This window comes from Strongylocentrotus purpuratus, unplaced genomic scaffold, assembly GCF_000002235.5.
Source record: "Strongylocentrotus purpuratus isolate Spur 01 unplaced genomic scaffold, Spur_5.0 spur5_scaffold_14, whole genome shotgun sequence".
NCBI classification, from domain to species: Eukaryota; Metazoa; Echinodermata; class Echinoidea; order Camarodonta; family Strongylocentrotidae; genus Strongylocentrotus; species Strongylocentrotus purpuratus.
This window is the reverse complement of record NW_022145599.1, coordinates 27,251,057-27,272,046: the sequence shown is the minus strand read 5'-3', so window position 1 is coordinate 27,272,046 and position 20,990 is coordinate 27,251,057. Positions and strand designations below refer to the sequence as shown.

Sequence of the window (20,990 nt, the reverse complement as noted above, 5' to 3'; positions counted from 1 at the left end):
TAACCCTAACCCTAACCCTAAACCTAACCCTTACCCTATAACCCTAACCCTTATGTCTACGTAATGACTCATTTTTTTTAAACTCCAAATGTCCCTCCAATGACGCCTTTAGTAAAATTACATATAAAGAGAGAGATATATAACAAAATTGGGCCTTCTATGAGAAATAAAACGTAAACACGTTAATAGGACACCAAATTGTCCTCCTAATGATAAGTTTACTTAATTTTTTGTTTTAAATGATATTTTATTTCCTTCCTCATAATTTCACATAACAAGAAATTCACATAACAAGAAATTATCAAAATAAGCAATATAACACAAGATCTTTGATACTAGACACTTCATGAGTTACATCAATCAATGAACATAGAAAAAAAAACTAAGATTCTACATGATTCTACATTTTTTTCTTGCATATAACAGTGCATAATCAAAATAACAGTAGAGGAAGGTTTAAAGTTTAATAGTACTATCCTGTCACATACTCTCACATCAACAAACTCATGACACCCCCCCCCCCCTCTAGCCCACCCACACCACACCCCCTTTCGCACACATAAACATAAATACAACACACACACACTGCATGCAACCTGTTCCGGAGATTTCCTTCCTCATAAATTCACATTACAAAAGAATTATCACAGTATGTAATACAAAGAAAGATCTACGTACGATACAAAAAAAAATTATGAATTACAATGAACAAAGAAAAATCTCAGATCATACATGTTTGTACATTTGTTCTTGCATATAACAGTTAATAATTAAAATAATCATAGAGGAAGGTATGAATTTCACCTAGCCCGACCCAATCACACACTCACAAACCCTCAACTCACAACACACAAACTCTTCACCCCCCCCCCCCCCCACTCTAGCCCAACCACCTCACACCCCATTCACGCCGACACACACACTGCATGCAACCTCTTCCGGTTTGTCCACCTTTACAAGAGAGAGAATTAATAGTAATAATAATACTAATACCCACATCCATTAAAGTAAAAATGCATCGATTTGTTCCCATTTTTGTAAGTTCCTTCTTTTCTAGAAAATAAAAATGATATACTTTACTAGAAATATGACACAATTTATTACAAATATTCTAGCAGTATTGCCGGATATTCCCATAAAAATGGGTTTCCAATCATCAATGTCAATTTCGATTAAATGTAACTTTTGAATTACCTCCTGCCACAATCTTTTAACTTTAAGACAATCTAAAAATAAATGTTGATATGTCTCTACTTCTTTTCTACAAAAGGAACAAAAATGGTCTGACTCAAAACCAAATTTAAAGAGCTCTCTTTTCGTATAAACAGCCCCTTGTAATTGTTTGTATTGAAACTCTCTATGTTTATTACATAGCATTGCACATTTCGTCCTTGTGAATGTTTCTTTTAACTCCGTCATTCCAAGATCAAATTGACAGATGCCGTCTGTAACATGTAATGTATACCCTTTTTGAAGGGCTTCAATGAAGTAATCATATAACCGCCTAGACTTTATATCACATAGTTTCTGTAAACGTCCAAATATCATCAATTCTATTTCAAAATTTTCAGTGTCCACTTCCATAAAATCACTTTGTATCCATTCTTTTCCTATTGCTGAAAAGATCTTTTGAATTCTAAGCAAGCTTTTAGTTGCAAAACCCAAATTTAAAACATGTAAGACCGGTTTTAAATGACCTCTGACAATTATATCTGATGCTTGAAGTATACCTTTCTGAAATAGTTCGATATCAAAAAATGTTTTATTGCTGAGACATATATACTTATTGCTAAATATAATCGGATTATTCTTATTTTCTTCAAAGCGTCTGCATTTATCTAATTCTTGCCATGCTTTCAACATGTCTTTATAAAACAATGGTATACCCTTCAAGTCCATTTTATCTATATCATAATTACAAGGAAATATAATTCGACCCCCCCCCCCCCCCCCCAGTGATCTGAAAAAGTGGTCAAAGGTTACTTTCCAACCTTAATGACTCATTTTTTCACTCCAAATGTCCCTCTAATGACGCCTTAAGTAAAATATAGGTTTCCTTGCACAATTTAATAAATAGGACACTGCTAACGTTTATCTTTCACAGATAGGACATACGTGTCATATTCGTAATTCCTGCAAAGTTCTACAGATTTTGATGTTGGCTGTTGATATTCTACTTTTAAGACCTTCGAACAACTTTCGAAAAGACGGTCCAAAGTTCAATTTTTCTACACAAAAAATGTACAAATAGAATATCAACAACATCAAATTCTACCAGTGAAATCTACCATCATAATCGATCCAGTTTAACTTTTTCTTCTCTATATATGCAATAATGTCTTTTGTTAATTGACCATTATGAGTCGCAAAACGACATCTTATATGCCCAGTTTAGTTTGGGTCAATAATTTGTGTAATAAAAGTTGTTAACCTACGTGCTAAAACAGCTGCTATGACTTTGTAATCACAGCTCAGGAGTGTTATAGGCCTCCAGTTTTCAGGCTTAAATGGTCTCCTTTCTGTATATAATTATAGTGTAATGTGTCCTTTCCTGTGAGTCCTTGTCATAACTTCGCTGGCATAACATTCACTTTATTAGTTGTGTTCATGTTGGTGATGATAATGACGATGACATTGATTGTGATGGTCAAGATGGCGATGATGTCTAGTATTAAGTATAGCACACCAAAAATAAGTACAACAAACACATGTTATTTGAAGATTGCAAATGATCAAGCTTTATGAAAGCTTCGAAGAAAAAAAAACAGAATTGAAATCGGTCAATGCGTTGTGATTTTATACCATTTTTTTGATATCGCAAAATTACCGAAAAACCTGCCAGAAATGGTCAAATTGGCAAAAATGGCAAAATTCGACAAAGTTGACAATTTAATTCATCACTTTCTTGGACGCAAATAATAAATTAAATTATCAGACACCAAAATATCATCTTTGTGGTAAAAAATACAAAAAAGAAGATTCATATATCTATTACCGTTTTGAAAACAAAAGCAAACAAATTAAGTCATTTTTGCCATTTTTGTGAATCTGCAGATTTGAAAAAGTTGTGAAAATAACTAAGTTCGTCTAATTAATGTGCGCATACGTAATAAAATCAAAACCGACCATGATACATCAATGAAACCTATGTATATCAGACAGGTATGGAATTGTTTTGTTGTTTTTTTGAAGAAAAAAAAAATTATGAATATTCATCAAATATGCAAATTAGGTCATTTCAGCTAATTATATATATAGGAAGGTCAAACTGTTTATTTTGTTGGCATTTTTTAAAATCATATATTTATAGATCATATTTACACCTAATATTAATATTAAATTCCAAATATTTTTGCAATGCCAATAAAATATGGCGATAAAAATTACTTGGATCACCGTTACAGCTATTTCCTCATATGTTTCACAAATTATTCAGAAAAACCGAACAAATGATAAAAATTTGCAGACTTTCAGCTACATCACAGTATATTATTTTTTTTAAATGTCAGATTTGAGGATTTATGACGATTTTCCGAGAAACCATTCAATTCAACAGGCCATAAGCTTCCACAAGGACTGAATTTCAGAAGAAAAAAAATTGTTGGTAACCCCAGTACAGTTGTGGCTACCTTGAATGTTACTAACAAATTGATTCAAAAAGTGAAACCCATGAGGATATTGCATTTTTGTAGGGGAGTTTTATACATTGAAGTGCATTTTCACCAGGCAGAATAACAGTCAATGGGCGATCAGCGGGCCATGTCACACATGTTTAATTGTCATTGTTCCATCATCTACTTATAGACCGGTGTCTCGCAAAATATTGACATTCCAATATATAGATTACCATATCGTTCTGCTACAGAAAACTTTTAATTTTATTTTAAAATATTTCTCATCATCATTTATAACTGTTTGTATAGTGGTTGTCCCTATTTGTGCCTATCGTTAAAGAATATTTCTCACGACGCCCTTGGTAACTTTAGATTATGACTCGTATCTTCTTTTGCGAGGTCGTGTAGCGACCGAGTTTGAAAAGTTCACGATTTTAGTTTGGGACTGAAAAGTTTGGGACTGAAAAGTTCACGATTTTAGTTTGGGACTGTGCATTTTAAAGCAACTCTCATCAGAAGTCAGAGTTTACCAGCCACTTTATTCTCGTATTGGGATGGGCAGTGTTTAACATTATTATTTTTGTTGTGCCTCTATTTATTGCCCTATTTATCCTTAAAGGGATAGTTGAGTTCTGTTACAGAGGGCGCTACACAAAATAATTTTTTGTGAGATAATGAAAAACTGAGTGTCAAATTTGAAAGAACATACAGTTTAAATGACAGAATCATCTTTGTTTGATCAAAATCGGTTCAGAGACGGCTGAAATATCCATAAATATAACGTCTTCTAATACTTGTGTATACCACCACAAATATTAGATGATTTGAACCAGCCGTTGGAAAAACAAAATAACGCCTTTCACGTGGTATTTCAGCCAATGCCGATCATGGCTTTATAGTTGGCTTTTTCGTGTTGGTTATATTACGCACAACCAGCAGGCTCACGTATTGTTATTATTAATTAATTAACGGTCACCGTATTTTTTAAAGTGGAACTGAATTAGTATGATCGTATTGGCTAAATTTCACAAATTGTGTGGTCTAAAATTACCTTCAAAGCAATTTTAGGTCCTAAAAGGGCACTAGAAATGTCATAGATGAGAATAAGAGCAATAACCATGCACTGTGAAAGCATTTGCGATTTGCTACACTTCCTCTGCACATTTTATTGTTTGTTTGTTCGTTTCTATTTTTCAAGATTCCCTGATGGAATTTTGGCCCCTACTTGTAGTAATCCTTTTATTTTACAGTGTAGAAAACTGTTTCATGATATTTCATAAGCTTTAAACTGTGCTTGTTGGCTTATTAGAAAATTGTCTACAGGATGAGAGATAACAAAAAAAAATTAGTCATTTCGATCTAATTCAAAAACTTTTTCCTTTCATCATGAAATATATTTTTTTATCTATAGACTTACTTGATAAAACGCATTAACTTATATTCATTAATAAGCCCCAATGTACGAACTATGACCCATATACAGTATCAAAGAACTTGAACCGGTACGGTTTTTGTCAAACTTCCATTCTCCTTGCCTCTTTTCTTTCGTTTTTCATTTCTTTTAATTTTCTTTTGTTTTCCCTGTTCGTTATGGCAGGGATATTTTTTTTATTTCGGGGGGGGGGCAGTCTCCAAGCCCCCTCTCCCTCCGCAAGTGCGCCAGTATTGTATGAGTCCTGGATATGAATTTTATTTTGTAATAATTTTACTCGGGCGCCACTGTTCCTCGTTTTTCTCATCTCTCCTTCTTTTATTCCCCCCTCTCCTTCTTAATTTATTCATTCTCCATCCCTTCGATTTTTTTTCTCTAATTTTTCTATTTCTTTCTTTTTTTAGTTATCGTTCTTCTAACGCTTTCCTCTTCATCCCTTATATCATTCATCTCTTATCCCTCTTTCGCTTCCCTAATTCAATTTCGTTCTTCTTCGTCTCCTTTCTAGATTTCTCAATTTCACTTTCTTTTTTCTTTTTTTCCTCTCCCTTCTGCTTTACATTCTCGCCTCCCTTTTTATCCTCATATTTTTTACAAAGGTGGCTCATTTGCCGACATGAATTTTGTGTCGGAGGGAGTGGGGGTGGAGATGTAACACCCTTACAAGCCGCCTCTAGAGACGCCCCTATATCTATCTATCAACCTCCCCATTCTCTCCCTCTCTCTCCCTCTCTCTCTCTATATATTCCATATTTCACTCTTGTTACTTCATTGCCATAAACCAAACAACAACAAATTATGAACTCAAATACATGATTATGCGTATTGCTTTTTATTTTCAATGTTCCATCATCTCCTTTGATATACACCGGTGTCTCGCAAAATCATTACATCCAAAAATATAGATTACCATATCGTTTTGTTACAGAGAACCCTGTTTTTTGTTTAAATATGAAATATTTCCTATCACCACTTACAACTGTTTGTAAAGTGGATGTCTCTTTTTGTGTCTATCCTTCAAGAATAATTAAAATTGTAATTTTCAGGTTAAACACTCATCCCCACGCCTCAAAGAAAAGGTTTTCATGCCGAAATCTACCAAAGGTCTGTACCAGGTATTAGTATGTCGATTATTTTGAGGACCCCACCCCCTCTTTAAAAAATAAAGTCAACTGAGAGTTGAACAGAAAAGATTAAGGTCGTTTTTGAATAAAGCACAAAGACGAGTTAGTGAAAGGAGATGGAACATTTTACTGAAGGGTCTATGCGACGTACAGTAAAAGATTTGGGCTTCCTGAACCAGTGTTCGAGAGTACGCCCGAAGTAGCATCGCTGACCAACTTAGATGCCACTTGAGTAGGAGAGTAGCCGGAATTGTTTCCGAGAATGACTGCAGCGGCGCCTGGTTATTTTTTTTTTAAACAAAGAAGGGGAGACAAACCCAGATTAGATGTCATAAATGTCGTTAATTTGTATTTTCAAAATCAAATAACTTTTAAACATGTATGTACATGTATCATTATTAGGACACAAGTTAATAGTTGTAAACCGGCATCCGTACACTCTGCTTACCAAATAGGGACTTTTAGATTTGCAAGACTAGAACGTGCACTGCTACGTGGACATCCTTTTAAGGCGATGTGACGTCCTTTTAAGGCACACTGCCGGGCACTGCCAGTGCCTTAAAAGGACGTCACATTGCCTTAAAAGGATGTCCACGTAGCAGTCTACGTTCTCGTCATGCGAATCTAAATGTCCCTAGTAATATGGTTTACAGCTTATAATTCTCAATTATGAATCATGATCATGATGATGACGTGCCAGAAATGATGCTATAGCGTCAATATTTGTTAGTATCATTCATAATCTAGTATTCGATGATCTCGATCATTGATAGGCTAATGTTTGAAAGTGTTATTAAAGTTTAGACCTACAAATGAAAAATACTACTAGTATTTAGCCTACTAGCATTGTACTTTAACTTATTACTGAATTTTAAAATCTACTGTTTTGTATGCATTTTTATATGATACATTGTAAGCCAATTATTGTTAGTCTTTGGACTTTTTATTTGGTATATTTGTAATAAAACCGAAATTGAATAGAATTGAATTGAATTACTAGTAATTGATAATTATTTACAATTTCTGTTATTAATTTTGTTTATCCTTACCCGCAACATGAGGGCATGCCATGCTGGTACCACTAAAATTTGTGTAGCTGCTTGATGTTTCATGTTCAGCGCTCTTAATGTCATCACCAGGGGCAAAGATGTCCAGGCATGAGCCGTAGCATGAGAAAGATGGTCTAGAGTCGTCAACGGAGGTCGCACCAACCGTGATAGCCTGTCGATGGATCACAGGGTCGGTTTACTTCATTATTCATTTATTTATAGTTAATTAGTTGTTTTGCCTATAAAAAACCCAGGGTTATTTATTAATTTTTTCCATGAAGCCTTGTGATGTACAACAAAATGATAAAAACAAAAAATAAAATACAAACAAGAAACTGTTTACAATATACATCAAAGGGACCATTACCACAACACAAATTAGAGGAACTAACGTATATGATTTTTTTTTTTTAAAGTTGGAGAACAAAATTAAAGTTTGAATTGAACAAAAAACCAACTGAAAATAGGCACTGCTAACAAACAAGAAGTGGGAACTTGATATGAAATATCAAAATAAAAGATAATGGCCAAATGACTGGACCGCCTATATCTGGGTACACTCTTAATAGAAATAGGCGTACTAACATATTCACATTTTAGGCATACTTTAAAAAAGATAGTTCTTGAGATGTTGAAAGCTTTCCAAAGGCTTGCCCGACATACCAACAATCATTTTTTTGCAGACTGGATTCTAAGTATTGTGGAAACCTTTTTCTTAAAAAATTTATTATTTAGACTATTAGGAATTATACAAAATCAAGCACAGGAGAATTTAAAAGAAATGATATGACTTACATCCGAGGCAGAAGCTGGGGAGTAATCACAGGCATCGTCGTAGCTGTTACCGGCTGCTGCAACGACAACAACCCCTGCATCATGAGCACTGGCAACGGCGTTATTGAGAGACCAAGAATAACCTCCGCCAAGGGACATAGAAGCAATCTTTCGGGACATGCTGGAATCCGCCACAGCATCCAGACCTTTAGAAGTCGAAGAGAAAAAGCCCAAGTGGTATCACTTAATGTTGACTTTAAGTACAGTCTATGCATGATAATTCAAAATTTCGCGTAGCAAAAAGGGGGTAGTTTTAAGGGATCCGCGAAAATGTAATTGTTCGTGGATTTTCTTAAGGTATGCCCCCCCCCTCTCTCTCTCTCTCTCTCTCTCTCTCTTTCATTCTCTTGTTCCCCTGGAAAGAGAGGAACGGTTTCTTCTGTAAATCTCAGTAAAATACGTGGCTTTGAGAAAGCTTTTCAATCGTCAAACGCAATATTCTCTCGAAAATCTAAGCACATCAAAGATTTGAATAGATTGACAACAATAATTGTTTGATTTATTCAGGGTAGCCTCATTAGTATTGATATGCCTCCTATGCTCTTTCCGAATGCCTTGCAATTAATTAAAGGATGTTGTTTCCATCAGATACTCACACAAGGTGGGGGATCTTCGCAGTGTCTGAATCACATTGGAGACCGGTGCTACTAAAGTGTTTGTTTTAAATAATCTCTTCTCTGTATATGTGGGGTGGGTGCACCAGCCCTAAGCTGAATATTCCACTGGATGGGGTTTTCCCGAGAGAAACGTTCATTCATTTCCACATTGTCATAAAACTTGTCTAATATGAAAATAGTTATAACAGGTGTTAAATACGACCTATTGAAAATGTTTATTACTTTCCATGCCATCCTACTCAAGGATCGGTCTCATGTCATGTATTTTGGCCGCCATCTTTGATTTACAGTTTTTTGGTGGCCATAACACATTTTAAACAGTCTACGTGAATTTGTCGACCCCTGATACCTAGGTACAGATACCATAATTACATCTCTAAAACGGATATAAAAAATTATCACGATATATGGTTAATTTCAGTTTCCGGTGGCCATCTTGGATTACAAAACGGCGGCCCTCTTTTGCTATTGTGTTGAGTATGAGGCTACTCTTAACCTTTATAATAATTCAAAGCATGCCAATGACTATTCATATATTTAGCCCATACTTCGAATCTTGCTAACTACAGCTTTACTGTAAACAGTAAATCATATCGGTCATTGGGTTATTGGGCTGGCGGCCATTTTTGACGCCATCTTGGATTTCCAGGTTTCTCGGTTAACATAACCCATTATAAGTGGTATGAATGGAGAACTCAAAGCCTCAAACCTTAGTTATAGAAACCAAAATCACATCTCTAAGACGGTTATACCATGAGTAATGGCAATTAAAAGGTATTGGCGGCCATCTTGGATGTCATTTTGTAAAATAACCGCTTTCCGGGGGTCCGATTTTTAAAGAATTTTAGCATGTTGTTCCTGATGTCGAACACTACCGGAAACCTTTGAAAAACCTAAATTGACCGGACTCATAGGAAAGAAGGTCAAAGGTAAGTACCTTAAGATGCTATCTGCCAGCTTCATACCAATTACCTACGAGGGCTCGAAACGTCCGCCGCCCCCGCACTAATGAGTAAACACAAATATGCACCCCTCTACCAACATTTGGGAGACTAGGAAAGGTCGATGGAATTCCAGCATGAAAATCATTTGCAAAAAGAAGAAAAAAGGCCCCTATTGGCCTTAACTCTCAGAAAAAAATTATTGTTTAACTTCTTTATTTATGCATCTATATGATTATGTTATTATCATTATTATAATCATTATTATCATCATTATTATTCTTACTAATATTATTCTTATTATCATTATTATTCTTACTAATATTATTATTATTATCATTATTATAATATTATCACTATCATTATATTATCATTATTATAATATAACATTAAATCATTTATACTGTTGTCATAAATAAAATATAATTACAATTATGATTGTTATTCCTATTATTATTAATAGTATTATCATTGTTGATATCATTATTAATATCGTAATTGCTTTTTAACTATCATGATTATTAAGTTAGTTACTATTATCATCATCATTGTAATTGTTATTAATTTTTAACTTTCATTATCATTAATTTGTTACTAATATCATTATTATTGCAAGTATAATTATTATTATCATGAATATTAGTTATAACTTATGATTATTGTAATTAGTATTATTATTAGTAGTAGTAGTGGTAGTAGTAGTAGTGGTAGTAGTAGTAGTAGTAGTAGTAGTAGTAGTAGTAGTGGTGGTGGTAATAATGAGTATTATAAATAAAACTCATATTGTATATTATCATTGTTATAATTATTACTATTATTATTAATATCATGGTTAATATTATTACTATTATTAATATCATTGTTAATAATCCTTGTGAATATAAGACTGGTCAAAATATTGTGAGCAAAGAATCTCATTTGATACTTCAAATATTTTTGGTTAAGATGGGTTACGATGTATAAGCCTACCAGCTATGATGTTAGAAGTAGAACCAGTTCCCCAACAGGACAACACACGAACGCTGTAGATGTTGGTACCAGTGGCAACACCACTATATCGTCCTCCGACTGTTCCGGCACAGTGAGTTCCGTGACCTTGGCAATCAGAGCCCTTATGATATATAAAAGAGGAAGATAGAGAGAAAGAGAGAGAGAGAGAGAGAGAGGGAGGGGAAGAGAAAGAGAGAGATTTAACAATTAATCACATGTTCTTAAATTGCCAACAACGTTTTTTTCTCCTTCTTTTAAGGCCAGATTATACTCTGAATAAAATAGTGTGGACTAATATGTCTATAGAGAATATGTCTTCAATTTTGTTTTATAAAAAAAGAAAGATATATATTGATATATTGATGAATATGTTGCAAATTTAAAGATCTCAAGGCTTTTTTAATCAAAAGTTCCTGGTAGGAAACGCAATATGGCCACGCATCAAAAAAGGACACATTGCATGTAGAAATTGTTACCCTTTTAACGCATCAGCCTTTACATATATTAGGTCTGAATTAAAAGTTATAGAGCCAAACCACAATATTAGAACTGTGGACTTCGATGTGTAATCAGTAGGCTATCATCAACTGCCATTTCATTTGAGTACTATTTCCACAGTTTATTAATTTTAAATCTAATGTACTAGCTTATGTCGATAACTCCTTATATTTTGTTGTAAACATGTTCTTTCTTTTTGTTATATTTTTCCAGGATTTCTTTGTATACCCCTATATGATTATATTCGTTTCCCCCGTTGTATTACAATTGCTATTCACGTGTGTGATTATTTATCATGTTCATAGGACCCCACGAAAAGAGCAGTGGCAATATGTAAAATACAAGTGAAATGGGCTATCCGCCATGGTTATATCTATTTATAATTTACCATGTTATTAGTTTAACAAGTTACAGCATTATGGTTTCAGAGACACCGCACTCTCCTGTTATTACTGTTATAGAAATAAAAACAAACAAACAAACTGTCTCGAAAGTGTTAAAAGTCACTTACATCTCCACCATTGTAATCCCAGAATGATTGGGCACGATTACTGTCGAAGTCCTCATGCGAGTAAGTGATTCCGGTATCGAGAACGAAAACATTTGCCCCTGAACCCGTACCTGTAGTGAATGGAGGAGAAGCATTGAAATATTCGTTGCACGAAAGATTATATGCAGGTTAAGTGTCGTATTTCCGAAGGTTCACAATTCCGAAGAATCGTAGTTCCGCAAATAAAAATGAAATATGGTTTATAATTCCTAAAATAGGGTCATATCGTTTTTCGGAATTACTAACCTTTGGAATAATGAATCCTATGAGTTTTTCTGAATGATAAATCCTATTTGTCGGAATTACGAAACGTGGGATAAACGGAAATTATGTACCCCGGGTATGGGTAATTTGTGGTTTGGAATTACAAACCTTTGGACAAATTAGCGCCTCCCCATTAAGTGTCCAATAGCCTTATTTTTGTTTAATCCCAAGGGCTTACGGATTATGAGTTCATGTTTGCTAGTGCATCACTGAATATGTACTGCAAGCAGGTTAAGTCACAATCGGCTCAATCACAATTATCGGGCTCATTGCACTGTAAAGGAGGTTTCCATTAACTTTACTGAAAAATACTATTAAAAGGGGGTGGCGCAATATGATCGTCGTCTGGCTAAAGGGAAGCCAAACAGTACAATGAGCGTCTAGTCTCAGTGCGCGCATCGACGTCCTTTACATTTAAAACATAATGGCCCGAATTCACGAAGGAGGTTTAAATTTAATCCACGGTTAAATATACGCACAAATTAGCTGTGCGTTAAAATATATAGGCCAATCCCTTTTTAGCCGTGAGTTTTCACTTTTTGTTGGGATTTGCCCTGCTCCATCCCGTTTCTTATAATAAATTATTTCGCGGTGAACCTTATGCGCAGGCTCTATTGTTTTGAACCAGTAGCCTGGACGACGAACAAATATGACATTATCACTTTGGTATTTAATATGGCTCATATCATGGATTCACCACAACCCACAAAACCTACAGCACATGAGACCAACAGCCCTTGAGACCGACATATTTTTGATTAAAACTAAAAAATTCCCTATAACTCTCTTTGTTACGTCGGTCTCATGATAATGATAATGTACTTGGATGACCCCTATTGATTCTGCTTACCGCTAAAGTTTATGTTGCCATCAAGAGGAAGATAACGCTCATCGATACGGTCAAGCCCCCAGTAATTACTACCGGTTCGGCTACCAAGCATAGTAACCAGTCCATCTTCCTCAATGTAACTGATGCCAGTCAAACTACGTACCTTTAGACCACAATAATGTTCAGTGAGACAAGTATTATACATTGCGTGGTTACATAACAAATTAATACTTATATACTTGTAATTAGTCGAACTCTCGAAAGTGTCACATCTTAAAAAAGGTATAAACACGCATCACAAATAGGTATATGAATACATGCCATTAATCAAGGTAACAAAGTAAATCTATAAGATTAAGAGATAATTGTTAACTATGACAGAGTATAACAATCATGTGGAGTTAATTAAAGGACAGATAGGAAATTGCATTGTTAAAGATGACCGGATTGGAGCCAAATGCGGAACATAATTTTTGTGTTGATTGATGAACATTACGTTAAATTAGAAATTACATTGTGAATTAAAGATGTGATATAAGAACGATGATAATAGTACTATGTCAATACTGACGGCGGGAAGTAGCTGATATATGAATACAAATCTCAAGAACTTCAAAGAAACCACCTGTTGCCCATAGGAATCGTGTTCGGACTGTATAAGTCATTGGACTGTTAGGACATTTCAAAAGGTATTTATATACCAAGCAATATGCTTTAAAATGATACATTGATGGCATTAACCTGTACACGCTTCACTGAGCAACATGGTTTTTAAAATGGCATGTCAAAATCCATTTGTGCTAAAAATGATTGAAAACGTTAATATTACACGCGGACATGACCAAATGTGTCCTGAGGGAAACATAAACTCTAACACCCAATCCAATGAGAGGATCGTTGTCACGTGATACTGTTTAATGATGAGGGCAATGTTATGGACATCATCATAAAAATGAAGGATAGTTGAGATTCTTATTTGATTGATTGATTTACTTCTTATCATGGTCTTTTTCCAAATTTATAAACGTTGGTTACAAACAATTGATTAGTCTTGTATTTTGCAGAATTTACCCAGATCACATAGCAATATGATATGTGGTGGAGGATTAAAATATTAAAAAGCATAAAGAGTTGATCGTTTTTAAGAATATTCTTAAGATTGAATAAAATGCTGACAGCTTGTGATACGGTTCTATTGATATATGTATGTGTTGTTGCCTACTTAGGTTTTCGTCGATAGTGACTCCGTGACTTTTTTTTTTAAAACGATTCCTGTATGCGTTTTATTTGGAGTTCATTATTTATTTTATTCACCAATGAATCAAGCTCAGAATGAGAACAAAAGAGGGCAGTGTCGTCGGCTTATAGTCTATGATGTGAGATTAGTGGAGGAGTTCGAAATATCATTGATGTAAATGTGAAATAGAAGTGGGCCCAGGATGGATCCTTGGGGTACGCCGCATGTTATTTTTTTTTGATAGTTTGAGGATAAAGAGTTGTATACTACAAACTGTTTTTAATGTGTATGTTTATATTGCTACACACACACACACACACATACACAAACAAAAACATACAGGTGAATCATTATCATCACGATTATCATAAAACTGTCTAGCATAATGTTTTGCTCACCTTTTCAAGCAAATCGCCATCGAGGGTGAGAACGAGTCCATTGATGAGGCCGGTCAGGGTCCTACGGACGGTCCCTGTCTGCATGGTGGCAGCGAAGCTATCGACATTGATGCCATCCTACAAAAGAATTATAGCAATGATAATAACTATGAACAAAGCGAACATAATTCAGCTATGAAAGTTAGCTTTGAAAACTAAAACTTGTCCGACATAGTAACAATCACAATCACAGAACAATACAGTACCGAGATCTGACGTCATTCTGGCCAAGTTGTAAATGTTGCTGCTTTAAACAAAATGTTGTGCTAAACAATGGCATGGTGATCACACCAGACCCAAGCACTGAATTTGCTCTCTCCAGCCCGTTGCTTTATTGATTTCGCGGTGGATCTCATGCGCAGACTCTGTTGTTTAGAACCATTAACACGACGAACGAATATGACATTAGCACTTAGGTCCTCTACTTGTGCAATGGGGAGGCCAGGTCCATTTTTTTTGTACTGATTTATTTTGAAGCCTAAAGTCTCTTTATCAAGCAGGAACGTAATAGCAATAACAAGAAGTATCATCGATGAACTAACCCTTTTATGAGAAAAAATTCAACCTGCCTTAAAATAATTGCAACAACAAAAAGTTTTCCATCGTCAAAACAAAGTTACCTGGAGCTTCAATGTAGTTAAATCCAATGTCAAAAACTATATAAATCAGTCGATTAAACTAATATGACGTACGATGATCTTACCTCAAGAACGACAATGTACTGGCCAGGAATGTTAGGCTTAACTTGGTAGAAAGGCGCAAGGCTGCACTGAGCAACGGCAGCGAAGAGGAGAACAAGGAGAGCTTGCATCTTGGTTTAGTTGTTTGTCTAGATTATTTGATATCAAAACACACACAAAAAAGACGAAGTTTATAAAACAGGAGATGAAAATAATCATCCGACGAATATTGTTGCAAACCTGACTCGAGTAGATCAGACTAAATAATCAAGATAAATAATCTAGTTTTATTTCTTTTCAAAACAAACAATATACAAGGAAGATGAAAATTATGAATACGAGATTGAAATGAACATCCGACGAATATTGTTGGTAGCCTGACTCGATTGTGGATTAGACTAAATATCAAGATAAATCATTCTTTTTTTAAGCCAATTTATGTTCTCAATTCCGGGATACTCGGTAAGATATGGAGAACAAATGACTTATGCTACGGTCACAAAGGTTCGTATGAACGATAATTTCGTACGAATTTCCTGTTTTTCCATTGTCTTCCCGAATTTCCATTGTCTGAAAATCGTTCGTACGGCGTTCGTAGCAGTTCGTAATGGCATTTTTGACCGAGGCTTAAATAGTACGACATTGGACTTGTCCATAATATATAGAAATTACAATAGATAATATTGAGAAAAGAATATACTGCCCCACTGCAAAATGCGAAGAACAATCGTCCGGAGGTTACCTCACACCGTACAATCCATTGCGACTGGATTTGAGAAAACTTGAGATTTTTGTATTGAGAGATGAAAATTTGAAATTCGCTCAGTAGTAGCTCTGGAAAGTCATTTGAATAGTAAAATCAATATTTTAAAGTTTTGTAAGTCAGGCTTCCAAACTGAGGACATGCTCAATAGGATTTGTCGCAAGACAGTTCCCATTCTCTAGCCGATAACAAACAATCTGACTGAAAGGCCTGCTATTTCGATTTGTTACTTTCGCTATGATTTTTCAGAACCTAAAAAAGGAAAATTTCACCTTTTTAAATGCTCAGGTTTTCCCAAATCTTGTTGATTAGGATGGTAAAGGTGTAAGGCGTTCCGTCCGATGTCTTGCCAGCTCTTACCGTACTTCTGAAGAGATGTAACGAACTTGATTGGATATGCTAGAATTGTCCTCTATTTATAGAGGATGCCTCCATAGACATAACCCTATGGGAAATTGACACCTGTCCATCTTTGCACATTTGTTTTGCTTCATGAATTAGATTTGATATTGCATCATAATTTGAATGTATATCAAAAGGAAGGTGGCTGAATATTTACTATATAAGATTGATATGTTTGTTTCATAACATCTTCTCAATTTCTCACGCTAAAGCTATTAAGAACAGCAACCTCTCCTTCTCGTACCATTCGCGAATATCTCTAAAAGTTTTCCATTCCTCTTGCCCGCCTCTTCTTCTCTGCCTCTGCATCACAATTTTGATGTAAATCAAAAGGACCATTATTTACTTGAAGTTATATTCGGTTACAAACAAAATATATAGACACGCATTTGTCTCGTGGCTGCATATTTACTATATAAGATTGATATGTTTGTTTTCATAACACTTCACAATTTCTCACGCTAAAGCTTTTGAGGATAACACACTTTTCTTCTCGTACCATTCGCGGATATCTCAAAACAAATATTCAATCCTCTTGCCTCCTACTCCTTGTCCGCTAACTTTGTGTACACTCGTACATTCACGATAATGCGTGTTAAGGTACTTAATTACATAATAAAATTAATTCAGTAACACTTATTGCCACGTGTCACGTCGAAAGTGATGTATCGGATTGGTTGTAGATGTAAAATGTGATGATGATGATGATGATGATGATGACGATGGTAGTGATGGTGGTGGTGTTGGAGGTGGTTGTGGTGCTTGAAGTAGTTCGTTGCATTGTGGAGGTGGTGGCAGTGGTGGTGGTGGTGGTTGTAATGATGTTGACGAAGATGGGGGCGGTGATAAAAGTGATTATGATACTGATGATGATGGCAAAACTTAGGAATTGGTATTTGTCTTTTCAATGGTTGTCAATATTTTAAATTCTAAATAACTTCCAAATTGGCCGTTTTGAACCCCCCTTTTCCCTGTTGAAACAAAAACGTGCCACGTATACATGTCATTTCTTTCACAATTTTAACTCTTGTCATTTCTCACTTTTCACCCTTATTTTGTGTGATTTTGGTGGTCATGGTGGAAATGAGGTTGTTGTTGTTGGTAATGATGATGATGATATTGATGACGATGACAATGATATTGGCGTTGATGATGGGGATAGTGGTGGTGATGATGGTGACGAGGATGTAATGATTAACGTGGTGATGGAGAAGATGATGAAGCTGAGCGTGGTGATGTTGTTGTTGTTGATGATGATGATGATGATTAAGATGACTGTGAAAGAAGAAGCAGAAATTTTCTACCTTTTCAATGGGCCATCTTAACAGACGAAATTTTAAGATAGCCGTTTTGTAACCCCCACCCCCTTCCCAGTCTAGACAAAACGTGTCACGTACGTTCCACGTCTCTGCTTTCCTAAAGCGAGTATTTGCACAGAGTAGATTACAGAAAGCCACGTGACATTGGGGCTATTACAATGACATAGTTGAGGCAACATTAATAATGACTGAACACCATGAAACATGAAATTTCTTTTCTTTTCCCAATTCAATTAGATTAACATTATGTAATAAAAATTACATCTACATTAGACAGTAAAATGTGTTGTTAAAAGCGATACAATTAAACAAAGGGTATAAATATGATATAGACGTAATCGTAGCATATTCAAACTATTCTGTGTATTCATGTTAATAATAAACAATTTCTCAAATCCCCCTTCTTGTTCATACATGATACAGTATCAACATGCTTTCATATTCGTGACCTTTTCTTTATGAATATAGTTATGGAATCACACATATAGATGATTCATTTATTTAAGTTGTTAATATATCTATGACAGACTTAATCAACTGATATCTGAATTACATGAAGTGAAGCATAGATTCCATCATGAAACAGTTCCGAACCGAAATATTACTTTTATTCATTTAAAATTATAATTTTTGAACTCTTTTTATCATGTTTATCTTTCTATAAATTTAAAGAAAAATCTTTACTTATATGAAGCAGTAGATCTCGCTTAAATATCAACCATATGGAAAAAGATAAAAATAAAAAAAACTTTTAGAAATAATATGTGAAAGGCAACATCTTACAGGGCGTTTGTTATATTACAAATAGCACAAATTATTATCTGGTAGTATTGCACTATAACACATTAATGTAGTTGAGGTACGCAAATAATGTAAATACAGGTATAGCCTATAGCTCCTCTTGATTTCCTATGATTCTAACAAAATGGTGTTATCATGTAATGTAGTCCGAATATGATTCAGCATAAATAACTATCTCCTCCGTTATATTTACCGTCACAAAAATATAAAGACGCGCATCGTTTCGTGGCTTCATATTTACTATATCAAATTGATGTGTTTGTTTTCATAACATCTTCTCAATTTCTCACGCTAAAGCTATTGAGGATAACAAACTTTTCTTCTCGTACCATTCGCGGATATCTCTAAAAGTTTTCCAATCCTCTTGCCTCCTTCTCCTTCTCCCCAAACTTCGTGTACACTCGTACATTCACGATAATGCCTGTTAAGGTACTTAATTACATAATAAACTGAATTCAGTAACTCTTGTTGCCACATGCCATTAAGACTATCACTATGATGAGTATAATGTGATGCATAAATTGCTGGACACTGGTCAGTACCTCATCACGCCTCCGCGCGCGCCGATAACACGTACAATACGGCCGCGATGCCCGTTCGCTGAAGTGAACTTCATTTTCAGAAACTTAGGCGTCGGGTTACACTTTAGCGGAGTGTTTACTTTAGCAGCTTAACACACGTCGAAAGAAATGCTTCGAATCGAAAGTAGATGTGAATTATGATGACGATGATGATGATGATAATGGTGGTAGTGATGGGGGTGGTGTTTTGAGGTGGTTATGTTGATGATTTGTTTCAGTTTACGTGCCTCAAATGAGGTGTTTTTTTTACATTCAAGCATCAAAAATAATATAGATGTGAGAACAAATATAATCGAAGTACAATGTACTCAATTTTCTCAGCTGTACAATATTTTACCCCTTATCATCTAAATTGCTTTTAACCATTTCTCTGGCAGCCTTTTGTCTGTTTTGTTTAGCTCCTTATTTACAACAATTCCTTTTTAAATTTCTCTTTCAAATACGTATTTTAGTCTGAAACGGTTTTCACTAAAACCATAGTTACTCCGAAAGAACAACATGTACTTCACAACATGTTTGATAAAATCAAATAAATATTTGTGCTGGTCATATCCAATGAACACATACACTGTGTCCTCTATGGCGTGGCACTGGGGGAAGTATCTGTCGTCTGCTAATCCCCATTTGTAAATATTGTTTCTAACAGGTAGTATATTGTACAGCAATTTAAAAGGGAACCCTCTCAAGCGATGTTCCCCTGTATACGTTAAATTCCTATTGAACACGGAAGACCAGACAAAAGTTTCTTTGTAGTACATTTTCCTCAAAATGATAGCACCTGTTGGTGAGTCTCTGTTCATTAATATCAGATTGTAGAAAAGTTTGCTGCTTACGTTACTGATATTTTGAGACACTTTTCCAAATTTAAATTAAGGAATTTCAAGAGAGTGAATGTGATCTACTGGTTCAGTTTCTTCATTTGTAAAATCATTGAACCAAATCTTTGGAATAGCTTTCTTCAATTTAGTATAATCGAATACAATATTTTGCTTATTTTTCCTAGTTTCAAGGCGTACTGACAGGTCTTTAACAGGCAATACATTTCAAAGAGGTCTTTTAGATAAATGATTCCACATCTAAACCAATCTGCGTAAATAAAGACTTCGTATTCAAAACAATGGTTTTGCTATTCCATATTATTTGCTTATGAAAACATTTATCTTGACTGTACAGGATTATTTTCACTACAAGTTTAACCTTTCACATAATTCCAGGCTAGGAATATTTCTAAGTAGAAATCGCGAAGTTGCCATTTCTCGACATCGAATGATTTATGGTCGTAGTTACAGTTGAACAGAAGATTTACGCTACCGACCGAATCAAAACAATAATTACTCATATCTTTCCATGCACCTTTACTGTCATCCAATAATCTACCGATCCATCTTAAATGGAACTCAATATCTGTTTCTCAGTGTTAACCATACGTAACCCCTTGGCCATTATCTTGAGTAAGGGTGAAAATGTTTACCTTTTCGATTTTGGAATTCCAAATATAATTGAATACTGATAGATTCAATTTCTTCAGACAATTTGGTGGAATCGTGTCTACTATCATTAAGTAAACTATTTGACTTAAGGCAAGTGATGTAACAACAGTGAATCTTCCCATTAATGTGAGGCTTCTGCTTCTTCAGTTGTCCAGGAGTTTCTGTAGTTTGGTCAATTTATTTTCCCAACTCAATTTTGTAGCATTGTATAAGTCTGCAGATATAAAATATCTTAAAAACTGTACTGGGGGGGGGGTGTTTCACAAAGATCCTAAGTCGAACTTAACTCTAAGTTGGACTTAAAAATTATGGAGAGCCATTTGTAGCCTTAAAATAAAATATATTAAAAACCAAAATTCAAGCATTTCACATTTTTCATAAATTCCACGTCAAGAACATGAAGTCTCCTTGATAATAGAAAGTGTAAATGATTTGAATCAACATTTCATGCCTTTTAAAATAACTTTTACAAATATTTTCAGAGATGCTAACAGATTTCCATAATTGTTAAGTCCAACTTAGAGATACGATCAACTTA

At 34.9% G+C, this 20,990-nt stretch overlaps 1 protein-coding gene across 2 annotated transcripts; it reads right to left on the bottom strand.

Annotated features, from left to right (window-relative positions):
* Positions 1 to 5,862: 5,862 nt before the first annotated feature.
* Positions 5,863 to 16,248, bottom strand: LOC577139 (aqualysin-1). Of its 2 annotated transcripts, none has more exons than XM_011678411.2 (9): positions 16,220 to 16,248; positions 15,120 to 15,245; positions 14,378 to 14,494; positions 12,764 to 12,905; positions 11,611 to 11,720; positions 10,581 to 10,722; positions 8,015 to 8,199; positions 7,220 to 7,391; positions 5,863 to 6,448 (listed from the first exon to the last, which is right to left on the bottom strand). In XM_011678411.2, the coding sequence occupies exons 2-9, from the start codon at positions 15,225 to 15,227 to the stop codon at positions 6,309 to 6,311; spliced, it is 1,116 nt and encodes a 371-aa protein (XP_011676713.1). In that variant the 5' UTR covers positions 15,228 to 15,245; positions 16,220 to 16,248; the 3' UTR covers positions 5,863 to 6,308. The 2 variants fall into 2 exon arrangements, with proteins under 2 accessions (XP_011676713.1, XP_782481.2); XM_777388.5 differs by lacking the exon at positions 16,220 to 16,248 and adding an exon at positions 16,132 to 16,193.
* Between the last annotated feature and the right edge of the window lie 4,742 nt (positions 16,249 to 20,990).

Excerpts from the sequence above, each read along its gene's own strand:
- LOC577139 (XM_011678411.2), bottom strand. The coding sequence starts at position 15,227 with ATGCAAGCTCTCCTTGTTCTCCTCTTCGCTGCCGTTGCTCAGTGCAGC. Across the intron at positions 11,721-12,763 it reads TGGCAACATAAACTTTAGCG|GTACGGGTTCAGGGGCAAAT; the intron begins GTAAGCAGAATC and ends CATTCACTACAG. Across the intron at positions 7,392-8,014 it reads CCCCAGCTTCTGCCTCGGAT|GCTATCACGGTTGGTGCGAC; the intron begins GTAAGTCATATC and ends ATCCATCGACAG.